This window comes from Phaethon aethereus, assembly GCF_964289735.1.
Source record: "Phaethon aethereus genome assembly, chromosome: 6".
Classification (NCBI taxonomy): Eukaryota; Metazoa; Chordata; class Aves; order Phaethontiformes; family Phaethontidae; genus Phaethon; species Phaethon aethereus.
Window position 1 is genome coordinate 6,626,601 of NC_138580.1, and position 22,165 is coordinate 6,648,765.

Here is a 22,165-nt window from a genome sequence, read left to right on the forward strand (position 1 = left end):
TTAAATTATACAATAGAAATAGTAATCCAAAATGTAACAGGGGAGGGGAAAAAAGTAAACTGAGCCCCGAAATACTTTGTGATGTCCAGCTTACATGAAAGAAGCAAGAGGCATGCAAAACCAGAACAACTTATCTTGAGATAGCATCAGAAAAGGGATGTGGCTTTTGTGCTACTGTTTTGGTTTTTTTTTCACGAGACAAAGCAGGCAAGAGAAGGTGATGTCACTAACTTGTTTAGGCAGCTCAATCAAGAAAGATTTCAATTTGAGTTTTTTACATGGACATGCTATTTTAACTTGAAAAGAGCAGTGGAAGCTATCTGAAATGCTGAAGCAACGAGAGATTATGTTGTAGGAGACGAATAATAATGTTCTGGTTTTATCATCCTGTAATTCATTCAACTGTGACAAATTTCTTTTTTTGAAGAAAAAAATATTCTTTTATCCTTAAATCTTCTTTCATGAGTAAAGCTGGATATCTGATACAGAACAAGCCATTCTGTACCTTGTGGTAGGTCTTGAAGCAGGTATGTGAACTCTCCAGAGAGTGTCCCAACCTCCTTGGGTATTCCTACGCGGGACGAAGGGCACGCCTTAGCAGAAGTGACAGGGGCTGGTTTACAGCCTGCTGCCAGCGCTGCATGCCCTGGTAGCCAGCGACAGCCAAGCAAGTATTCTCAAGTGCACAGAGGCAGCCGCACGCATACCTGAAGCCTGAGGGAGTTTTTAACAACGCTATGTGTGATTACTTTGCATCATTTGCTGCTCAGATAGTAATTTTAACTTTTGGGTCACCTTCCCCTATAGGTATCCGTTAAATCATCCAGAGTTGTGAATTTGAATATCAATTGCTTCAAGAGATTTTTAAACCCCTATTTCCAAAATCGGTAATAGTCAAGACACATTTTTGGGGGTTCCGAACCTATAGCAGCTTATCTTCCGTACACCAGCACCATGGCTCAGAGATATTTTCAGAATGTCTCTTCAAATTTTAATTTTAAATAGAAAAATTGTTTTTTACAAAATCTGATCGTTTTGTAAGGTTTACCTTCAGCCAGACTCTATCAAGCTGGTTCACAATAAGCTATTAGTTATGTGAGGTTCACATAGAAATAAAAAGCACAAAAGGTCAGTACATGGCTCTTCATATCCTAAAGCCAACACGGTGACATTCATCGGCTTCTTCAGTATATGACAAAGATCTCACATAAACAAGACAACAAAAGCACAAGCAAAGATGTGAAATGCAGGGGAAATAGCTTATTTAATATGCACAGTTTTCTACGAGCAGTAGTCTCAAGTTCAGCACTTCTGGTGCCAGTAACGACAGTAATAAACAGTGTGATAAAAGCAGGTTAAATGAGACGGTGGGGAATTTGGCACTAATATGAGTGACGTTCCCTGTAATGAGTTTACAGCTGAGAAATAAGTCTTAGTCTGCTTCAACATTTGAGCTGAGGAATAAACAGGGAATCTTTCCTGATTATTAACCTTCCCTTTGTTTTGCCACAGGGCTTACTTGTCAGGAAGACAGGAATGAATGTGAAGAGAGTCTTTGTTTTCCTGGAGTGTCTTGTATTAATACCTTTGGATCATATGCATGTGGAATTTGCCCCAGTGGGATGCAGGGAAATGGTAAAATTTGCAAATGTAAGTGTTTTGCATGATTTATTTTAATAGATGAGGAAAAAAACATGGGTCCAGTTCTACTACTATTATCCTTGAGTGCTTTGCCACTCACTTCAAGTACAGACCTTTAAATATAGAAAACAGACTATTGTCTTTTTATGTTACTATGGATAATGACAAATTGGTCTGTTTGCTATTTTTCACTGTAGTTTAGTTTTATTTTTATTAGAATGAACATCTTAGCATACAAAAAAATATTTTCCAGATGCCAGCTGGGTAATTTGCCAAGGACATTCTCCATGTTCTCCACTATTTTAATCCTAAATATGCCACCTACTAACAAGTACTTGGGGAGCACCTCCAAGAGTATTTTTGTTTTGGGCAAACGCTGTGGAAACAGGATGTAGGGTAAGAGGAAGAAGGTTCATGTGCAAATGCTTCACATCCTTTCACCTGTTTCCAAGGTGTGCTTTGTTAGAGAATGCAGTCCACAGCTGCTGAGCTCATGCTTGGCGTAAAGTCATGCCACGGGTCCCAACTAGTGAAAGAAATGTCTAGGAACAATTTTACACCTGCTCAGTATTTGCTTTTGGGGCAATAGGCTCTTTAGCAGGGGAGCTACCGTGAATTTGTACTCTTCCAAGACCCTCTCAGAGCATGGGATGAGACTTACTCATACTCTGCTTGTTTCAGTTGTATATACATAAGGCTTCTCCAAAAATAACATTTGGTTGGCCAGAAGGAGAGAAGTGAACACGTGATGTGTTTTGCATTTGTTTGTTTGTTTGTTGGTGTTTCCAAAGAAATCTGAGAAGCAAAAGTTACAGATATTAACTGTGCAGATATTAACATTTCCTGATATTGATTACCAAAAGAAAAAAAAAATATCCAATGTAAAAAGATCAGTTGAAGCTGCAGGATCCTGGCACCAGCAGGACTTCCTTTGCTAGGTTTACCAAATATCCCTTCAATCATATTGCCAAATGTCTGTCCAGATTATTTCTTTGCTGTATTATTTGGCCACATTGGTTATTTCAAAGTGATTTTGCATCTGTTTCACTAATGCATATTTTTGTAGCTAATTTGACCAGTGAAGGAAGGATATACAAAATAATGTCCTTTTTTTAAATATATCAGAACAGCAATTTCTTCCTTTGCATTTTTTTAATTACAGAAATATTTCCCTATTTCAGAAATGCACATTTATTAGAAGAAATAAACCTAAGGGCTTCCTTTTCCACCCAAAATAGGGTAGAAATCAGTCTTTGTGGTTCTGAGATACAGACTTAACATTCTACTCTTGCTGAAGCAAATATAAAGGCTTCTGTGAGGAAGGAGGAGAAAACTACAGTAACTTTATAGCTCTTAGAGTTGGCTACAGCTCATCGCATTAATACATATACAGAGTCATAGTCTCAGGCTTTAAGAGTACAGAATATCCCAGAGACCCAAGGAAATAGTTTATTTCGCAAAATATATCCACATAGTCTTTACAATACCTAATTCGTTCAAGAAATTATCTTAAAATTATGCAGAAAACAGTATTTTTTAGAGTCTCCACTAATCAATTTTCCCCTTTCCGTCCATGTATACTTTGTACAGGTATTTTGACATGTACAAACTTTTCAGCTGAACTAACCAAAGCCAAAAAACATGCCCAGACAGAAGGGGGACCTGAGGCCTTCTTAGTACCCTTAGCTCAATAAAAAGATCACTGTGCATATTAAGTATGTCTCCCAGCTAAGCAAAGTTCAGCGAGTTTGGGCACAGTAATTTTGACTATATTTGTGCTGAAGCTTTGCTGCACGTCAGCAGCTGACTCACCTGATTTGCCTTTATTTGCTTGATGGTTGGCTTCCAGAATAAACTTACGTCAGGTTATCTGATTTGCTGTTACTGTTGCTTTTTATCATCAATCACAGCTAAGCTCTAACACCTTGTTTCCTTGTCTCCATGCTTCCTTTTCACAGCTGTGCTTGCTGCTGACATTACAAAAGCTTTAAGCATTGAAAAAGGCAATGGCAAAGGTGATTTGAACAAGACTGAGGTGAAGCATCTATTGCAACCTTTAGCAGCAAAGGATTCTCCTGTAATAAAGAATTTTACCATAAGTGATAGACATGGTAGGTATACAAGAATATGAAGTCTTTTTCAGTTGCTGCATTTTACATATTCCAAAATCTTACATTTTACCATCTTAACAGCAAATGTAAACTAGCTGTTTATAATACATCATAGAAAGACAGAGTTAAAAATCAAAAACCTCCTCAATACATCAGACTGGATTGCTGCTAAACAATTTTAAATGGGAAGAGAGCCATTACAGCAATGGTAATCAGAGTGGTCAGGCTTAACTAGAAATTGCATCGCTTCTGAGGTAGAACAAAATCACTCCAAAACTTAGTGATCAATGCAAAGCAAGATGATAAGACTGACAGCTTACGCCAGCTTGCCATCACCAAGTGATACGTTTTATTTCAGCGTTTGACTGAATGAAGATTGAATTTTGAGCATAAGCAAAGATCGACTCCTGAAGTACGAACTTGACTGTGGCAGCCGCTTTTCCCAGACACGGAGCGCTACCGCACTCCTAACCGGGGCGTGCACCTGCACGATGCTTGCCTTGGTCCTGTTGGAAGAGCGTGGCATGTTTGGTTGATTTTCTAGTGAAAGCAGGAAGCAGAAAAATTGAGACTGGGCATACCTGTTGTTGTAAAACAAAAGTGGGTTTTTTCTGACGCTCTTTTTTTATATCTGTACCAGGCCAGCCAACACCTAACCAGAACTTGCCTCTTACAAGTACCCATCAATAATGCGGTAGGCAAGGTGCAAGAATAATGCTGAAAATACTTGAGAATCATGATGGAGACCTCACTGGAGGCAATTAAAAAAGATCTACAACCATCATTAAGATTTTATTCATCATCTGTTCTCTGTCTTGACACTATTAAATACTTCACAGGCAGTTCATATACACTTCCTATTTAGTGACATCACAAGTGATAAAATATTATATACTACTTGAGTGATTATATACTATTTGAGTGTTCCATTTTGCACGTAGTTCTAAGATAATTAAAGTAGTCTCCTGTCATACAAGGTTTGACACATTAAGGATGATTTCTAGATCAGAAACATATGTACTTGACAGTGTATTTTTAAAGGTAAGGTATATGTGCTGTAAGGCTTGATGATTACCTTCCAATTATAAAAGACCAAAAGGATGTCTGAATAATACAGAATATCATACTGAATAATATTTTAGGGACACTAAATAGGCTCCCTAAATAAGCCTGCTATAGGGTCCCCAATATCTCCCTCAGTTACTCTTTCACTTATGCTGAAAATTACAGTTTCTATATTATCCATGATAAATGTCAAACAACTTTGAGTAATAAACTTGAAAACATGCAATTAGCAGACTAATAAATCTTGCTTTAATGAGAAACAGCTGTTCTGTTACACTGTGCCTACAGGACTTTCTCATGTTTGGTTCAAGGTTTGGGAACATTCTGCATTAATTAGACTTTAAAAGAATAAAAGCTTTAACCGGGCTCAGGCAACCACTGCTTAATCTTATATATGCATTTGATTTGAGAAATTTTAAACAAACGTGCTTGAACTTCTTTTCTAGGTCATGCAGCACCACTGGCACATGTTACTACCTGTGCCAACAGGCCATGTTTTCCTGGAGTCTTATGTTTTGATCGGAAACCCCCTTACATCGGATATGTCTGCGGCCGATGTCCAGCAGGGTTTTTTGGAAATGGCCGAATCTGTAGCAAAGTCCCCAGACCAGGTACTTTCTGATTTTTAGAACTTTAAAAAGGTTTTGTATACAAAGGCTGTAAAAAAATATAAACTAGTATGGCATTACAATACAATGTACTTTATAATCAAACACTGAAAGCTTTTTTGTTTCACTTTTACCTGACGAGCAGCTAGCAGGTCTTATTTCAGGAATACCTGGCTCTATGAGTCAAAAGTCAGTAGATTAACCACCTCATTTGCCACTAGGGGAATTCTTCACAACAGGACTTGGTAGATGGTATGAATCACATCTGTATTTCTGCCACAGCACTGGCACAGGATTTCAAAACATGTCTCCTCAGTAAGATCAGAACGTGACACATGCCAGTATCATTCCAATTTACTTATTCCCTAATTCTTTTGCTGAAAGGCATCAGTTCTCCAACGTGACCTTTGAAGATGATGATAAGCAAAGCGTCATGTAAGAACAACTATACCAACAACTAATGGCAACAGATAATTAAAGCATTTCAATGGTATCATTTGTAGCCTGAGTAATAATCTTCCTTAGGGAGCTCTGAAACTCAGCTGGTCCCATTAATCTCTGAGGACTGATCATTAGAAGAGGTCTTCTGCTGTGATAAAAGAAAAGCTGGGTCCTGACCTCAGGCAGAAAGCGGCAATAGCATAGCAACCACTCATCAGTCATCTGATCCTGCTCTCTCTCAATAAAATTCTCATAATTCAATGTATGGTTCTCTAGGGACAGCTTGGATGGTTGTTCTCTTGTTACTGCACAGAGTGATTTGCCGAGAGAACTCATGTTTATTCCTTAATAACAGTAGTTACTAGGTCAGATTCCTTGGTTTTCTTCTGAATCTTTTTTCTAAACTATTCAAGACAGACTGGCTTGAAACCTGTCAAGTTGTTGCCCAAGCACCTACACTTGACAAACCCAGATTCACTCCCCATTCTGTATCTGAATCAATGACTGTTACCTTAATGTTATATTTTAATGCACACTATCAAAGTGGAAGCAATTTTACTGCTTAGTGTGGGATTCATCCAATCTCTTTGAATTATAAATTGATTTTAGCCAGTTCTCTGAATCTAAAGGTCACAAAAATAAACCCAACAGTTTTCTTTTTCTAGCAATGAGCACTTACAATGTATTACTTAGTTTTTCAGAGTCACTAAGTCAGCTATTGACTCTACAATAACTTGGTGAAGCTGTAAAAGCAGTTGAGCAAAAAAAAAATAATCATTGTACATATAAATAAACTAACATTTCTGTTATTGCCCAAAGCTGCACCTTGTCGTTAATGGGACATACATTGTACACCCCAAAGGTCATTTAAATGCTGTTGAGTAGAACGGATAGTCTACTAGATATTGGTACAGTAAATCAGACGCACTTACGTTGTGCTTATATAAACATTAACCAATAAATTTGTGTATGTTCTAAAAAGGGAAGCATAGACAATAGTTGCCGTTTACTGTGATTCATACCTGTCATACACAGCTCCAGGCAAGATTTAGGAAATATCCCAAGTATCAGGATCTGAAACGAATACATGCTTCTTTCAAAAGCAAATTGTATATCAGAGGCTGGAGAGTTGTTTTTCTTTGTCCTCTCAAATACGCAAACTGAGTCTGGGACTTCGTGCTGCAAATGTGGCCATGCAACCAGCTTGAGCACTTTGGGCCAGGAATGAAGAGGAATTATTTTTTGTTCCATCAGAACCTTATATTCACTCATGTGAATTATATCACAACATAAACGATGAGACTCTTGTGCCTCAAGGGTAAACGAGAGTAGTCATTTGTTTTAATATTTAGAAATGAAAGCAATTGCTGTAGCTGTACGAATGTTCTAATTTATGACCAAAATGATCGGTTTAACTTTCTCATGTGCTTTGCTAGTTCAAGCAGAAGTATTGTATAGCATTGAAGATTAAAAGTTATCAGACAAAAAGGAATGAACATTCAATTAAATTTATGTACAGTTATGGATTATGATTATTGTGAAATCCTCCCTGTTAGAATAATATCTTCTCTCCCTTGTAACTTATGCTATCAGTCTTCAAACAAAACAGAACAAATCCTCTTCAGCTTGCTACAGCGCTTGTGAAGGTACTGAGATTATGTGCCACTTCTTTCCAACTCTAGTAATTTTAATCTAAAAATACTCTTGCTAATCCCTATTTTGTACTTTTACTGGCTGATTTTGACATGAAGTTATACTGAATTGTTGTGATTTAAGGATTAAAGGATAACCACAAAAATTACCCAACTGCCTTTGTAGACTACTGAGGAGAAAAAAAATGCTAGAAGAAAATTGTTTTCTAAGTCAGTATTTGATGAGCTGCACCCAGAAGTCCTTCAGTTTTGATTCATAATCAACAAAGTACCATTTCCTCAGCATTGATATGTGATAGGTATTAATCTTTTTATGTACTTGACTTACTGCAAACTATGTAACTGCACAAATAAGTTTCTGAGCTATATCTACCTGCTCTGTCAACGACGCAGGGCCTCATTCTCTTCACACTTATGTGTTTCACCTGGTTTATATCAGTAGTTTGTACCTGTTTAAATCAACCAGACTTTGTTGCAATTGTTTTTGAAGTACATCAGATTAGGCTTAAGGAAAAACATCACCAGTATCAAAGCTGGTATGGAGTTTCACATATAAAGGGAAATTATTATTTTAAAAAATACATTCTCATCTCAGAAACAAAATAACTATTTCTTCCTCTCCAAAGTCCATAAAGCAGGTCTCCTAGACTTTTTTAAAAATTTACTAGTAGGATCAAAAGTCCCTTAATTTTGCTGGCATTGTAATAAAGAGGAAAGTCTAAGGAATTTAAATCTGTCCAGGCGTCATTTGGCATGTTTCACACTGGTATAAAATATGTTACCTTTTTGTTAGAAGAGGCAGATCTATTAAATCAAACCATGCAGTGTCATTGGTCATATTCATGGCACAAAGAAAATGAATATATCCTAATGGGCCATGCTGGTGATGTTACTGCGTGTTGCAATATTCGTTCTCGTCAGACATTACTGGTATTTCTCTAGACTGGTTTCATCACTCACAGTCGCAGAGATACCCATCTGTTTGCACTTCCTTTAGCAGGTTAGAGAGGTTGGTGTCATCACAAAAGATTTATTTTTTTCCTATTAGTAAATCAGCAATTTTACTGGACAAAGCAGTGCCACATCCATTACCGATAAAAGATTGTTTGCCCAGAGCCAACTCTCTGCCTCTCCTGGTTTAGGGAGCTGAAGATCAAGGGAGAGGATTATTTTATGATCTCTGTAATCGAGTTCTGCTTTTCCATTCTGAACACCACTGCTAGCTCTCCTGCCATAGCAGTTAATTTGCAGTATTGTAGACATTTGGCACTTCATATACTTTTGTATGTTCCAGCTATTTGTTATGTTTATGTACTCCGTATTTTACCCTATTGCAGAATCTGCACTGTGCTTCTGAATTCCCTTTGATTTTACATCAGAGAGACCTCTGTGACCTTCTCATTTGCACCACTGTCAGATCAACATCAAGGTGTGGATTTAAAAGGAGAATAAAACGTTTTGAATTAAAAGAACGTGTGTGTTTAAACACATAGCGCTCAGCCTAACACCAGAGGAACATCCTAGTCTAAGTTTTACATTCTTAACTTTTAACTTTGAAATCACTGCTGTCATTATTAGCACTCATCATTGATCACTGGCCATAAAAAATAAATAACTTCAGTAAGAGCTTTGGTCACCAACCCAAGGTTTCATCTCTGGAGCTAACTGCAGGAGTAGGGACCATTTACTGCCTGGAACCAATCAAATGATTTTGCTTCAAGAGATGACTGAAGAACATAATGGACTCCTTTCATCTCTTATCTAACAGAATTGATGAATTTGCATTAAAAAGATCAAAAGATTCCAGTCCCACTTACACCAGTGTAAATCATAAGTGATTCCATTAAATGAATAGCATTACCCTAATGGAGTGAGCCCGAGCAGTGTTCCTGGAAGATACATCTTAAAACCTGTTAAGGTAGGCACATCACACACAGAACTTTTAAATATGAAAACTGTATGTAGCAATAGGTGTTGATAAAATATACACACTTTTCAGCATTCAACGGGTGCTTTGCAATGAGTAATTAACCAGTCTTGACTTGGTTTATGCAATGAACTAACAAGGCTCATGTGAAGGCAGGAATATTGTGAAGCTGCCGTCCTTAGCCATGAAGTTGTCCGAGATCCTTGCAAAGAAGGCATAACAGAAATACAAAATAAATCGTAAATAATACTCTGATTTACCTCTGTGTGGTAATAGCTCTCAGCTATTCTTGTGGGCCCTAAAACTGGGAAGCATTACCTCTCAACACCGTGGCTTCCAGCTCCTAGCTCTGACTCGGGCCATTGAAACCGTCCTCAATTCGCCTTTGGAATTTACAGTGGAAGTTGCCAATCCCTTTCGTAAACTATGTTTCAGTGTTTCTGGTTTGTGTATTTCGGGACAAAATGTACATTTTTTTCTGACTGACCAGTTATAATGTAATGATGTCTCTTTCAAGCGGTATGTGATGAAATTGCAACCGAAGTGGGGTTAGAAATGCCACACAAAGACATTCCATATAAGTTTGGACTCATGAAAGACAGTTTTGCAGATGGTATAGCAGCAATCTTCGCCCAAGGCCAGGATCAGCCTGGCATTTTGGACATAAGCTGTGGCCCTTTCCTGCCCTCTGAGTATGTAATCGCCACTGAAAATCCACTCCTGTACTTGTCAAGATAGAAAGGGAATCTGAGAGTCTTTCTGATGGCTTTCTCCTCCTTAGGGATAGCTAATAAAATATTAACTATTTTCAGAAAAATATCAACAGAGGCCTGTACGGTATATGCTGTGACCCAAACATAACAACTAAAGTAGGCACAGTGGGAAGAATATGTTTAGATAATTTAAAAGATAAACGGTTTCCAGCTTCACTGATCCATATACTCTGTCAATCCAGAATTTGCTAAGTGCTTCCAATCCAGATGATATATTTAGGAAATGATGTAGCTCAGCAATAGAAGACCAATGAAGCCCAAGCCATAAAACCACTAGGGAAGAGGACTCAGCTATATGCCATGAATAATATTTACATTCCATCAGAACATCAAGTACAGATTACATTTCTCTCCTACCAAGAATGTGCCACCTTTTGCTTAAGCAATCACTGTGCCATCGTGACTTCTAAGTGATAATAACAACTCAGTCTCCAACAAATAATCTATGGAGAATACAGGCCCTGTAGTTTTTTACACTGACAGAACAGAGAGCAAGATTATCTCCTCTTAAAATTTCCAAGCTCATTTAATCATCTAGCCATAATAACACGCAGCTTTTAAAGTGAGCCAATCCTGTTTCCACAAATTTTATAAGATTGCTGTTTTGTTAAAGGCACTTAGACACCCTTTAAAACTGTAAGCAATTCATACTGGACCAATATCCTGGTCCCATTAAAGCAACACGAGAGTTTTGCCACTAACTGCAAAAGCAAAGCAGGAGTTGAAGAAAAAGCATTCATAAGCAAGGCAAAGCACAGTGTAGGGGGGTAAAAATAGGTTTGAAACACACAGCCTCAGCATTGCTCAGGACAAATTTAGGATGAGCTCCTTAACATCTTGCTGTTGTTGATGAACAGGTACCTACAGACATAGAGGCACTCGCTTCACTGGACTTGCTTGCAGAATCAGGTGATATTCACTGACAAACCATGTGAATTTTGCTCCCATAATTACATATCACATGTATAGAGCTAGTTCATTTCTGAAGGGACACAGCAACAGCCTGTAGCTAACACGAGACAACTGATCCTCTGGGATGCAGGAGAAAATGACCTCTCATGCTGATAATTTATTAGATTAAGAATTTAGTAGAACCATAGAACAGCTCAGGTTAGGAGGGACCTCAAAAGGTCATCTAGTACAACCTTTGATTTCCCAAAGAAAATTTATCACATATATTATGATAAAAATACCAAATGCTTTTGTTTTGGTTTGGTTTAATTTCTATAGGAAATGGGGGGTAGAAATGCACACTGGAGAGCATCACCAGAGCTCCTTGGTCTATAAGTGTTGTAACAGCTGATGAGTCTTTTCTATTACTGAAAAACAACAGTACTCGCTAAGAATTTCTCCATGTTAACAAATGTTGTTTACGGTACTTATAGAATATTGTCTTAAAAATCTGAGATTTGAACCAAGCTATTGGTTCATGAAATTTTAAATTCTTCTTAAGCTAATCTAATACTTTACAGGAAAAACCTTCTTAAGCCTTCTTCCTTCCTTTTCCCCTAAATGCCTCTGGTCAGTTCATAACTTCCCTTTTATATTTGTTTGAATGCAAAACAGGGGACCTGTTATATTCTTCACAGCTATTTATGTCACAGTGTTGAATCCCTAAGTGACCTCAGCTTGCTTCAAAATTCTTGCTCCATTGAAAACAATAACTTCCATAATAAATTCTCAGAGCCTGAGAGAGGAAAAGATTAAACACAACACTGTTGCTAGCTGAAGTGCCACTATCAAGTGTCTCTACTTGCTCATCCTAATACGCTTTCAAAGAGAAAACTACAGACATTATAAAGTCTTATGATATGACTGTCCCCAACATGCTACTGTAGAATTCAAAGGGCAGAAGTAAGTTTTGCCAAGAAGTGGTGACACCCACTTTTAATAAAGCAGTGAGCTATAGTTAAATAACCATATTTCAGGATCTGTCGCATTAGCAGCACGGGCTGGTCAGATGGAAGATAAGCTTCAAATTCTGCACTAATGCTGCTTAGCTTGGATTTAGGGATGCCAACCCCTCTTCTAAACCGCAGCCTGAATTCAATGCACATTGTTCATACTCTTTATGCACAACCAAACGGACACACCGTTTATCACTGGTAACCTGCTGGCAATAGTGAAAAACCCATTTGGTTGAACTAGACACAAATCAGCAGAACTGACTAAGAACTTTTGTGACGTACCATCTGAAAATTTATTATCAAATTCCCTGCTTTTTGTTTTCTATATTAGAAAGAAGCTATAGATGGTTGTCAACCTAACCAGTTGAAAATGTAAAGAATTCCATAAAAGCATGATTTCACTGAGAGTATTTATATGTGCTTATATGGTATTAAAAAAGATTCATTACTGGTCTCCAGCAAGGCATAGTTCAGATTGTTTCTTGGCATTCATATGTAAAGTAACTCATTTTTATGTGTTTACAGCCAAAACCAACATAATTATAGTTTTAGATCATTTACTTCTTGAATAGAATAGATGGAGAATTTCAGTAAAATATTCAAATTTAAGCTCTTTTTTCTTTGAAGAAATATTATGGATTTTCTTTTGAAGAAATGTTATGAACATCCTTTATAATCTATTATTAGAGTTCTAAAGGATTCTACATAGATGTTTCAGAGAATTAGACAGGGATGCTTCAGAGAGGATCTGTCCTGATTTAGCCTATTTTGTATATATCTATCAACCTGTTCAAGCCATAAGAGAGTCTGAAGGCCCATGAGGAATCATCAGATAAGAACAGAGTTTCTATTAATTTCTCCATCTCTTGCAGCGCTGAGAAGTAAAATATACTCCCAATTCCTGAATAGAAAAAATAATTTAGTTTTATGAACTCTATCTTAATACTGTCTTTGTAGCTGCTGAAATAATAAAGTTGCAGATTCAAGTAATTGGAGAAGGTAGAACACAAAGAGGAGAGGTAAACGTTCAGACCTGAAAGATGGGCAAGGGATAATGAAAGAAAGGACAATAAAACAGTTACAAGGGGGCTGAGTGAGTGATCCGTGGTGTTCTGAAACCCAACCATACTACTCCTCCGCTTCCTGGTTTGTTAGCTGGATATTCAGAGAAAAGCAAAGGAAGAGCACTTCTAAAAACTGCAGCAGAGAACGGGTTAGACCCAAGGAATGTAAGGAGCACAGAAAGACATCTAGTAACAAAGGAGCGAGAGGAGAAAGTCTCCTGTTCAAGGGGTGAGAGCACATCAAACGTGGAGTTTTTCCCACCCCTAGGAGAGAACTTTTCAATTAAATCTTGAAATAAACCGGAAGGTAGGAGAGGTGTTAGAGAAAACATTGTTTGTAAAAACGTACTGGTTTATAAATCTCCATACACAATCCAAAAAAGATACTGATAAAGAAAAATATCAATAAAGGGAAAAAAAATCCCTGTTTAGGGAGTGTGCTCGCATCTTTGCAATCAGTAATCCTCACTCCATTTTTAAAAACACTGTCTCTGGTGACCCTGAAGTTAAAATTTCTATTGAAAACTTACAGAAAACTTCACAAAAGTAAAAAAACAAACAAACCAACCAACCAACCGAGTCTGCAAACAAAGTGCACAAAATGCATTCTTTCCCTCAAAGGCTCATTTGTCTGTACAGCTATCATTGTGTTCAATGCCTTCTTGCACCATTCTTGCACTTTGACTGCATATGATCCCTTGTCCCAAGAATCGTACAAACCAAAAGTTGATGGATACGGCCTTGGAATGCAGATACACATATATTATGTGCCATGTATTAGGATAAGTGTCGTATATAAAACTGGTTTGTTACTTTCAGACTTGAGTGTCATTCTAGAAATTCAGCTTATAACCTGATACTATCTACTCAGGACAACTTAAAAGGAGCCGATCATTTAAAATCTATGGAGAAATCAGTCTTAAATGAATATAAACTAAGGCAATATTAGTGCCCCAGCTCTTCAAGTGTTTTTTTTTTCCCTCTTAATCCCTAAATTATAATGCTTTCTATTGAAAAAGATTTATGAATAGAAAAATATTTCATATAAGGAAAGGTCTACACATAAGCAGAAACCTTATGAGGCTTTGTTTTGGTATTTGTTGTGTATGAAAAGGATTATCTTTCATTTTATGTATTCTTTGACATATCTTAGATAAGCCTGAAAATGTTCTCTGACATAGAGTAGGTAATATCATTTCTATTTTTATGAACTGTTTGCTTCCTGATTGAGCATCTCAGAACGCCCATTTTGTTCAAATACATCAGTTAATGAATTGAGATGTCAATTATGTTGCTCTGAAAACCTAGAGGCAAATGAAAGAAATACAAAAGGCCTTTAAAGTGACATAAGCAAACACACTACCTCTTCTTGAGGTAATAGATTCTCATACAGTCACACAGGATTTCAACATCCCAGAACTGGAGAAGGACCTCCTTGACGGCAGAGTCTGGACCCCATTCCATTTGTGGGAACTATTTACTCTGGATACATGGAGATTCATAAACAAAATTTAGTGGATGATCCGGCTGAAGATCCCAGGTTTTCTCCTCCACAAAAAGCATTGTGTTAGAGCAGAATGATTTTGTATTTCATACACACAAAGCAAATCTGCGTTGCAAATTATGAATGGTGTTACAGAATTGTGTATGAGCAGCTGCAGCCACTTTTGACAAACAAAAGGGTCGGAATCATAGGAATAGTTATAATCAGTAGTGGCTGAGTAATGCAGACTCCACAGAATATTCCCTATTGCTCCTCATTTTGGTAGGTGAATGGGAAGAAAATTGCTCACGAGGTAGCAACACCAACGCCACAATCTCATTTTCTATCGGGTTGAAACATAGCTCAGGGACAGGGAAATAGATGTTTGCCTTTTAATTTCATCATTAAAGCCACAAGTGAGTAACTTCGCCTAGCACAGAAGCGGTAGTTTGAAAGCATGTTTTTTACTAAGACCGTACAGATGGATAGAGAGTCATGCGACTGCTCTGCTCCTGTGCTGACCTGTCTGGATGGAAAGCACGCCAGGTCCACAAGCTGTTACACAAGTTAGCAGCCGAAATAGGTAAATAGCTAAATAGGTAAAGGATCGTGAGCTCTAAACTGAAGCCCCTATCTACGTTTAAGATATCTCAATAAATCTTTAAAATGCTTTTGTCTCTACAAAAATAATCCTGGAACTACACCTTTTGTATAACTTGGGAGGTTGAAGCTGTACCTCACTTAAAGGAGATGAGGAATTTACTCTGGGAGCTACTGCTTGTGATTGTAAGAGAAGGGACATCGGTGACTGGGATGTTCAACCAGCATCTGAATGTGGAGAAGTTCCGTATGCTTAAGAAAAAGGAAGGGAGAATCAAAGCTATATTTCTCAATATTTGGGAGAGGGAAGACGTTAGGGTATGCTTGGATGGCTAAAGAGATTTAGGAATTAAACACGCTCTGACTAGAGAAGAAAGTTATGCCAGAACTTAATCAAATAAAATGGCAGATTAAGAATTGGTCGAAAAACAGAATTTCCCTAGAGCTTCCTATTGACAGCTGCTCCATTTCCCCTTTCTCACCAAGTAAATACAGAAAAAAATATTAATGTGGAAAAGTAGAGAAAGAAATGGGATGATCCCTAATACTCTGGTAACTAGACTTCTTAGACCAGTGTAATTTTTCTATTCTTTCTTGACATTTTAAATAAGATTTATGTGCTGGTAGATGTTTCAAATTTTAAATGATGACCCACATAGTGTAATATGTCATAAGAGCATTTCTCTGTCGACATTCTTCTGAATGAGAAATGTGCTACACAGCATGTACTACTAAATGTTAATAGCTCTAAAACTACACAAATTGTAAATTTATTGAATTGTGTTAATAATGAGATGAATTCTTAGACTATTTATGGAATTCTGAAGCAGTTGTAACCTGATCAGAATTAAAAGTGCCCCCATAATACTCTGAACTGACAGGCAGAAGAGACCAGAGCCAGATGATCTTGCTAAAGAGAAGGAGCCAGTCTCCACCTGAAGAGTAGACTGGTTTGGGGCATTCTATTAGATTAAAGGAGGCATCAGCACTTGAGATTACATGGCAATGCTTGTGGTGTCTCCCTTATGTTGTTACATAAAAAAATTTACATTTACATTTAAAAAAACCAAAATGTAAGTTTCTAACTCTAAGAGCTGCAAAGAGAAGCATGGCAATGAAAAGGTAGTAACTACTCATGTCTATAAGAAGCTTACGCAAGTGTTTGAGGTGTCAGCTGCTAGTTGTAGGTCAGGATGAAGCTGTCTCCAAGGCACATGGCTCAGGAAGAAAGGTGTGGAGGTATGTAAGTTTAAGACTAGCAAAGACTTGGGTGAACAGCACAGAGGAATATGCTAACCAACCTGGTCCATCCTGTCCCAGGCAGAGCATGAAATGTGTGCTGCTTCTCTGGGAACAGAAATGGTTACAGCCAGAAGGGGATGTGATTTCTTTTAATTCAAGTCTGTATGTGGGCTTTTTCTGAAAGCTTGTAAATGCCAAAAAAGCCAGAAACTCATAAGAAAGAAAATATATTAGATTTCTTTTCTGCGTTTCAGTGTTGATACCTCACCCTGGGTTTAAGAGACTGTCGAGTGCCTGCTCTGCTTGTGAACTGCTGCTTCACCAGCTTAGATAGTCATTTTTTATTACATTCAGAATGAACATCACAGAATCACAGAATCACAGAATCACTAGGTTGGAAAGGACCTTCAAGATCATCAAGTCCAACCATTAACCCAGTGCCACCATGTCCCCTAAACCATGTCCTGAAGTGCCACATCCACACGTTTTTTGAACACTTCCAGAGATGGTGACTCCACCACCTCTCTGGGCAGCCTGTTCCAATGCCTGACCACCCTCTCGGTGAAGAAATTTTTCCTAATATCCAATCTAAACCTCCCCTGGTGCAACTTGAGGCTGTTTCCTCTTGTTCTATCACTTGTTACTTGGGAGAAGAGACCAACACCCACCTCACCACAACCCCCTTTCAGGTAGTTGTAGAGAGCGATAAGGTCTCCCCTCAGCCTCCTCTTCTCCAGACTGAACAACCCCAGTTCCCTCAGCCGCTCCCCATAAGACTTGTGCTCCAGACCCCTCACCAGCTTCGTTGCCCTTCTCTGGACACACTCCAGCACCTCAACGTCCTTCTTGTAGTGAGGGGCCCAAAAACATTATCCTCTTCAACTACAGATATCTAGTAGTTCACTGTAAAATGCAATTCAAGTGAGAGAAGAAATCAGAATTTGCTGTGCCTTAACAACACCACAATAACATTGGCAAGCAGGAATCAGAGACTAGTTCTGACAATTCTGATTTATGAGCTCAGTGCAAGTGACACAAAATGTCTGAACCACCAGGTGAACTGAAGGCTGAGGGGTTCTCACATGCAGGAATTCCTGCACCACGTAGATGGAAAGTGTCCTGGTGTTGAATTGGATGAGGGATGTTAAACTTCTGTCTTGGAAATTTGCCCTCTGTCACCCTTGTTCTAACCTTCTCCAGATAAGGGGACAACAGAGGAATCTACCTTCTCAGGGCCTGATCCATGCCAGCATTACACTGTGCTTACAGTGGTGTAACTCCATCGATACGGCTGGAGCTTCTGCCATGCACAGCTGGAGCAAAGCAGCAGGTTCTCGGTCTCTTATCTACCTCTGTGAAAAATAAACTCAAGTTGTTCCACTGCTGCACATCTCCCCATTAGAGTACAGGCAGAAATACTGACAGGTAGCGAAAGCATATTTTTGTACCGTCATATAACCTTGAGCACTTTGCCTTGGGATTTTTTTGATATTTTCATCCAGTCCAATATGTAATCATGCAGTGGCATGACAGAGAAAAGCAGATTCATGCAATCACACTTCTGCATTGATAATGGGTTATACCTTTGAAGATATTGATTGACTGCAAGGAAAATAAATTGAAGTAATACAGGATTTGAGAAAGCTGCTGACTAGAGACAACTGAGTCTGCAGTTTTGGTATATTTGTTTGTTTTAGCTTATTTAGATATCTGGAAAACTGCAGAAAGAAATTTTCAGGTATTCCAGAAAAAATCGATCATATTCTGATCCTAACTAAATTGCATGGTATCACTATAATTGAAAATCTGAAATAATAGAAACTGAGAAGACATGGAAGTTGCCACATTTGAATGACACCAACATCTTATGAAGTTTTGCGGCCTGCGCAAAGCCCATGGGGGATCTTGATCAGTATATATCATAATGAACAAACAACCAAAATATATCACAACTCTTCATGGGTAGTGTTATTTGAGCTGTAAAAACTGTATTGTCATAGATACACTCCAAAACCAGTATATTCCCCCTTACAGCGAAGGCTGAAGCTTATTTGCAGGATACATATATCAACTATATTACCTGATAAAGAAATAAAAGATTTCCCTTTCTCAGGTAGTCAGTCTGATCCCCTTACTAGTTACTAAAATTTAGTTAGGAGGAAAACCCTTTTAATTGTGACACAGTGAAAGGAGGTCAAAGCTATAATCGGGGCTCATTTTGGAAATATATCAGAGCTCATTCAGCCCTTCACTGTCATTCCTGTCAACTTCTGGTCCGTGGATCAAATTTTCTAAAGGCAGCAATGATCATCTACTACTGATAATTTTCTAGGGGGGTATTTATTTCACCTCTCATTTGTTTTTAAAATCCTTTGGCTTCTATCCTCCCATGCTCTTTTTGCTGACGTCCTCCCTGCTTCACTATCTCTTTTCTTCCATTCTGTGTACCTCATCATTCATCAGCCTTACTTTGGACAGTAAAATCTATGTATTTACCTACTCCTCTACTAAATACCATGTATTTACCTACTGATGTCCATAGCTTGATCCAATACCATTGTAAAACACCAAAACATTGTGCTTCAGGGCAACAAAAACTCATCAGCTACCAGCAGAATGACACTGTTTACCAGCCAAATAAACACAGCTCTGCATGCCAGGATTTGCTTTGATCTAGTCAATGCTCTAACTTTCATTTTGACCTTTGCCAAGCATCTTAATCTCTTTCCTTGCTAACTATGGCTAATTTCTACATCAATAGGATTTTTAAGAAAGTGATTAATATTTATATTTAAAAGGAAGAGGTACATCCTGCATGGGTTAACCCTAGAACCAAGCAAGGTTTTTTGTTCAGGATCCAATATATTCTGTTTCCTATGGAGTGAGTATGCCAGAACCAGTTAAAAATAGCTTCTTCCATTCATTAGAGTCAACAGACGGCTATTAATCTTCCTGAAAGTATTGATTCAAACTACTCGTCTCCGCTTTCAAGGCCCTTCACAGAATACCCTCTCCCCATCTATCATCCCTCCTTACAAAACTGAAAAGGTGGCTGGCTTTGTAACAAGTGGGTGACAGTTACAAACCAGCAGTCTCTCTTACATGCTGCCCCTCACGTCCAGAGGGAGCTGTACACAGCATTAACCAAGCTTTTCCATTTGTCTCCTTTAAATACTTTCCTAAAACTTTCCTTTGCCATAAGGACTACAAAAGCATTGCTTAGTTGTACACTGGTGTGATGGGACTAGAGTCTCTCTAGAAGATGATCTTGTCAAGGACCATCTTAACATTTGTTTATTTCTCCACCTCCAATATCTATCTGCCTCAAACTGCAATTTCTCATTTTACTCCTAGATTACAAGAGCTTGAATGCAAAGTCTCCGCATTACGTACTGCCTAGCAGAACATTTCTGAGCACACTATTGCAATATTGACAGTTAATAAGAAACAAATACTAGCTCAGGTGGTCAAAACCTGTAAGGTGCACCGTGGAGAGGTGCATAGTGCCAAAACCTCATGGACTAGTGTAAGCCAAAACTAGTAACCCAGCATGGCAAGTGTTTTTGCCTGGCTACAATTTAACCCCTGCAGGGTCAATGCTGCACCTCGAAGAATAATGCCTGAGCTTCACTGGGATTTACTACCTTAAGCTTGATCAATATTAAGCCAGCATAAATATATTTCATCTAATTCATGAATCACCACCCTGTAAGTTTTGGTATTGCCGTTCCCTGTGCACCCAGTGCTGGTGTTACCCATAGCAGGTAACACCATATCAGCATAAACATACCCTTAGCATATATGATAGATTAACTTTTTTATTTCTAGAATTGATGTTCTGTTGTTTGCTCATAAACTAAATGTTCACTGCTGTTCCTTTAGACTAACATGTTGGTCTAATATATACATTCCTTCTGCCCTAGTTTCAAGATCTTCCCAAAGCCATGTGGATATTTCTGGAAGAAATATTGAAGACGCTAGAGACTCTCATCAGAAAGACATTTTAATGACATCAGGAAACATATATTCCCTTCTTTCCCAAACCCAAATTCCAAGACAAGAAGCTACATACTTTTTGGAAAGAAACACCACAGTCATTAACACTCCATCCCTTACAATGAAAAGGAAGACTTCCCAAGATCATACACCACCAGCAAAAAAACCTCATTCGAAGTCCACAGCACCTGAGAAACAATCTTTTCTTGAAAAAAGAAGTGATACACACAGTTTGCTTCTGCACGAGGAGCCAGACCTCAGAGTCACAACTGGCGGTGTGACAACCCATACCCCTCTCCTGTTTAAACAACACAAAGCAAGTACAACCCAGACCATTCCATCTCACCACAACACAAATGCAAGTTCGTTCTTTGCAAGGCCATATGCTGTTCAGCAACCCCATTCCAAGCATGGCTATTCTCCCAGGAAATGGCCTAGTCGAGCCGCAGTCTCAAAGGCTAAACCATCCCAAGATTTCCCAACTGAGCAGCAGAGAGCATTTCCTTTGGCAACACGCCTCACCTCCCTTTTCCATTTAGTAGATTCTTCCCCTGATACAGCTCCCCAGAGCGCCAGCGTCCCGCCAGGGTCTGCTCCCCGAGCACGGCTTCCAGGACAGACCACAGCAGCCAGAAAGGCGTACAACACAGCGGTGGATCGTGTGGAACTGCCAAAAAACATCGGTGGGACACATCAGAAAGTCATTTGCACTAATACGCCGTGCTTTACTGGTGTGCAGTGTGAGCTGGGCGAAGACGGAGGGTTTAAATGTGGGCCTTGTCCCACTGGGTACAGCGGTGATGGAGTTACATGTGAAGGTAAGGGGGGAAATCCTCTTTCAAATTCTTTTATAACTACAGATCTAGTATTTTTTTTATTAAACAAATTTTTTTTATTATTTTTATCATAAACTTGGAGATTTTTCTAGGTGGGATCATTCTGGTTTTCAAAGCCAATTATATTTCAAAATAATAGAGAAACATTTTATAACTTTGAAAAAGCTCTTTCTGCTTACAAAAATGACATATTTACTTGATAATATCTAATCTGCTAAAACCAGGGACAGATTGCAATCTTGCTTACCCTTGCTTAAGGCCAGCTTCATTCAACTGAAGTCCTAACATTTGAAAACATATAAAATTTCTGTGGGAAAGAGTAAAACTGATCCCATTTGTCTATATAACACATATTCTAGGAAAAACTAATTGTTCTATTACCTTAAAAATAACTTTTAAATATCTACCTCATATCTAAAATACAAAACTGAACTTGTCATCCGAAATGAATAACACCAGAAGGGGTTTCACAATATATTGACTTATTTATTAGACAGCCTAGAATAGCTCAGTAATACAATAGTATTATGCACATTTTTTGAAACAATTAATTCCCTGACTTAGCTACCATTAATTACACCTTTGTTGAAATCCCTCTGATAAGTTGATATCTTAATCAGCCTTTCACTACACAAAGCAAAAATGTCGCATCGTTTATTTAATTCTCCTTCATGTACGGTTTCTCGCACTCTGCGCGCGGCGCAGACGGGCGTCGGGGGTCTCGGCAGCGCTGAGCAGCGCCGCGCAGCTCGCGGTGGACCGCCCAGGGATTACCTGGTGTGAGCAAGGCTTCACGGGGGTGTCAAGCCCCCAGCAACA

At 38.5% G+C, this 22,165-nt stretch overlaps 1 protein-coding gene across 1 annotated transcript in view; it reads left to right on the forward strand.

The window, feature by feature from the left end:
* The window catches only part of LOC309406125 (von Willebrand factor D and EGF domain-containing protein-like), a gene marked incomplete at its 3' end in the record, with an annotated part of 194,780 nt that overhangs the window by 115,863 nt on the left and 56,752 nt on the right, over nt 1–22,165 (forward strand). The window contains exons 18-21 of the mRNA XM_082001163.1: nt 1,513–1,650; nt 3,600–3,752; nt 5,264–5,428; nt 20,438–21,328. Coding sequence (XP_081857289.1) covers nt 1,513–1,650; nt 3,600–3,752; nt 5,264–5,428; nt 20,438–21,328 — 1,347 coding nt within the window. The remainder of the gene's footprint in view (nt 1–1,512; nt 1,651–3,599; nt 3,753–5,263; nt 5,429–20,437; nt 21,329–22,165) is intronic.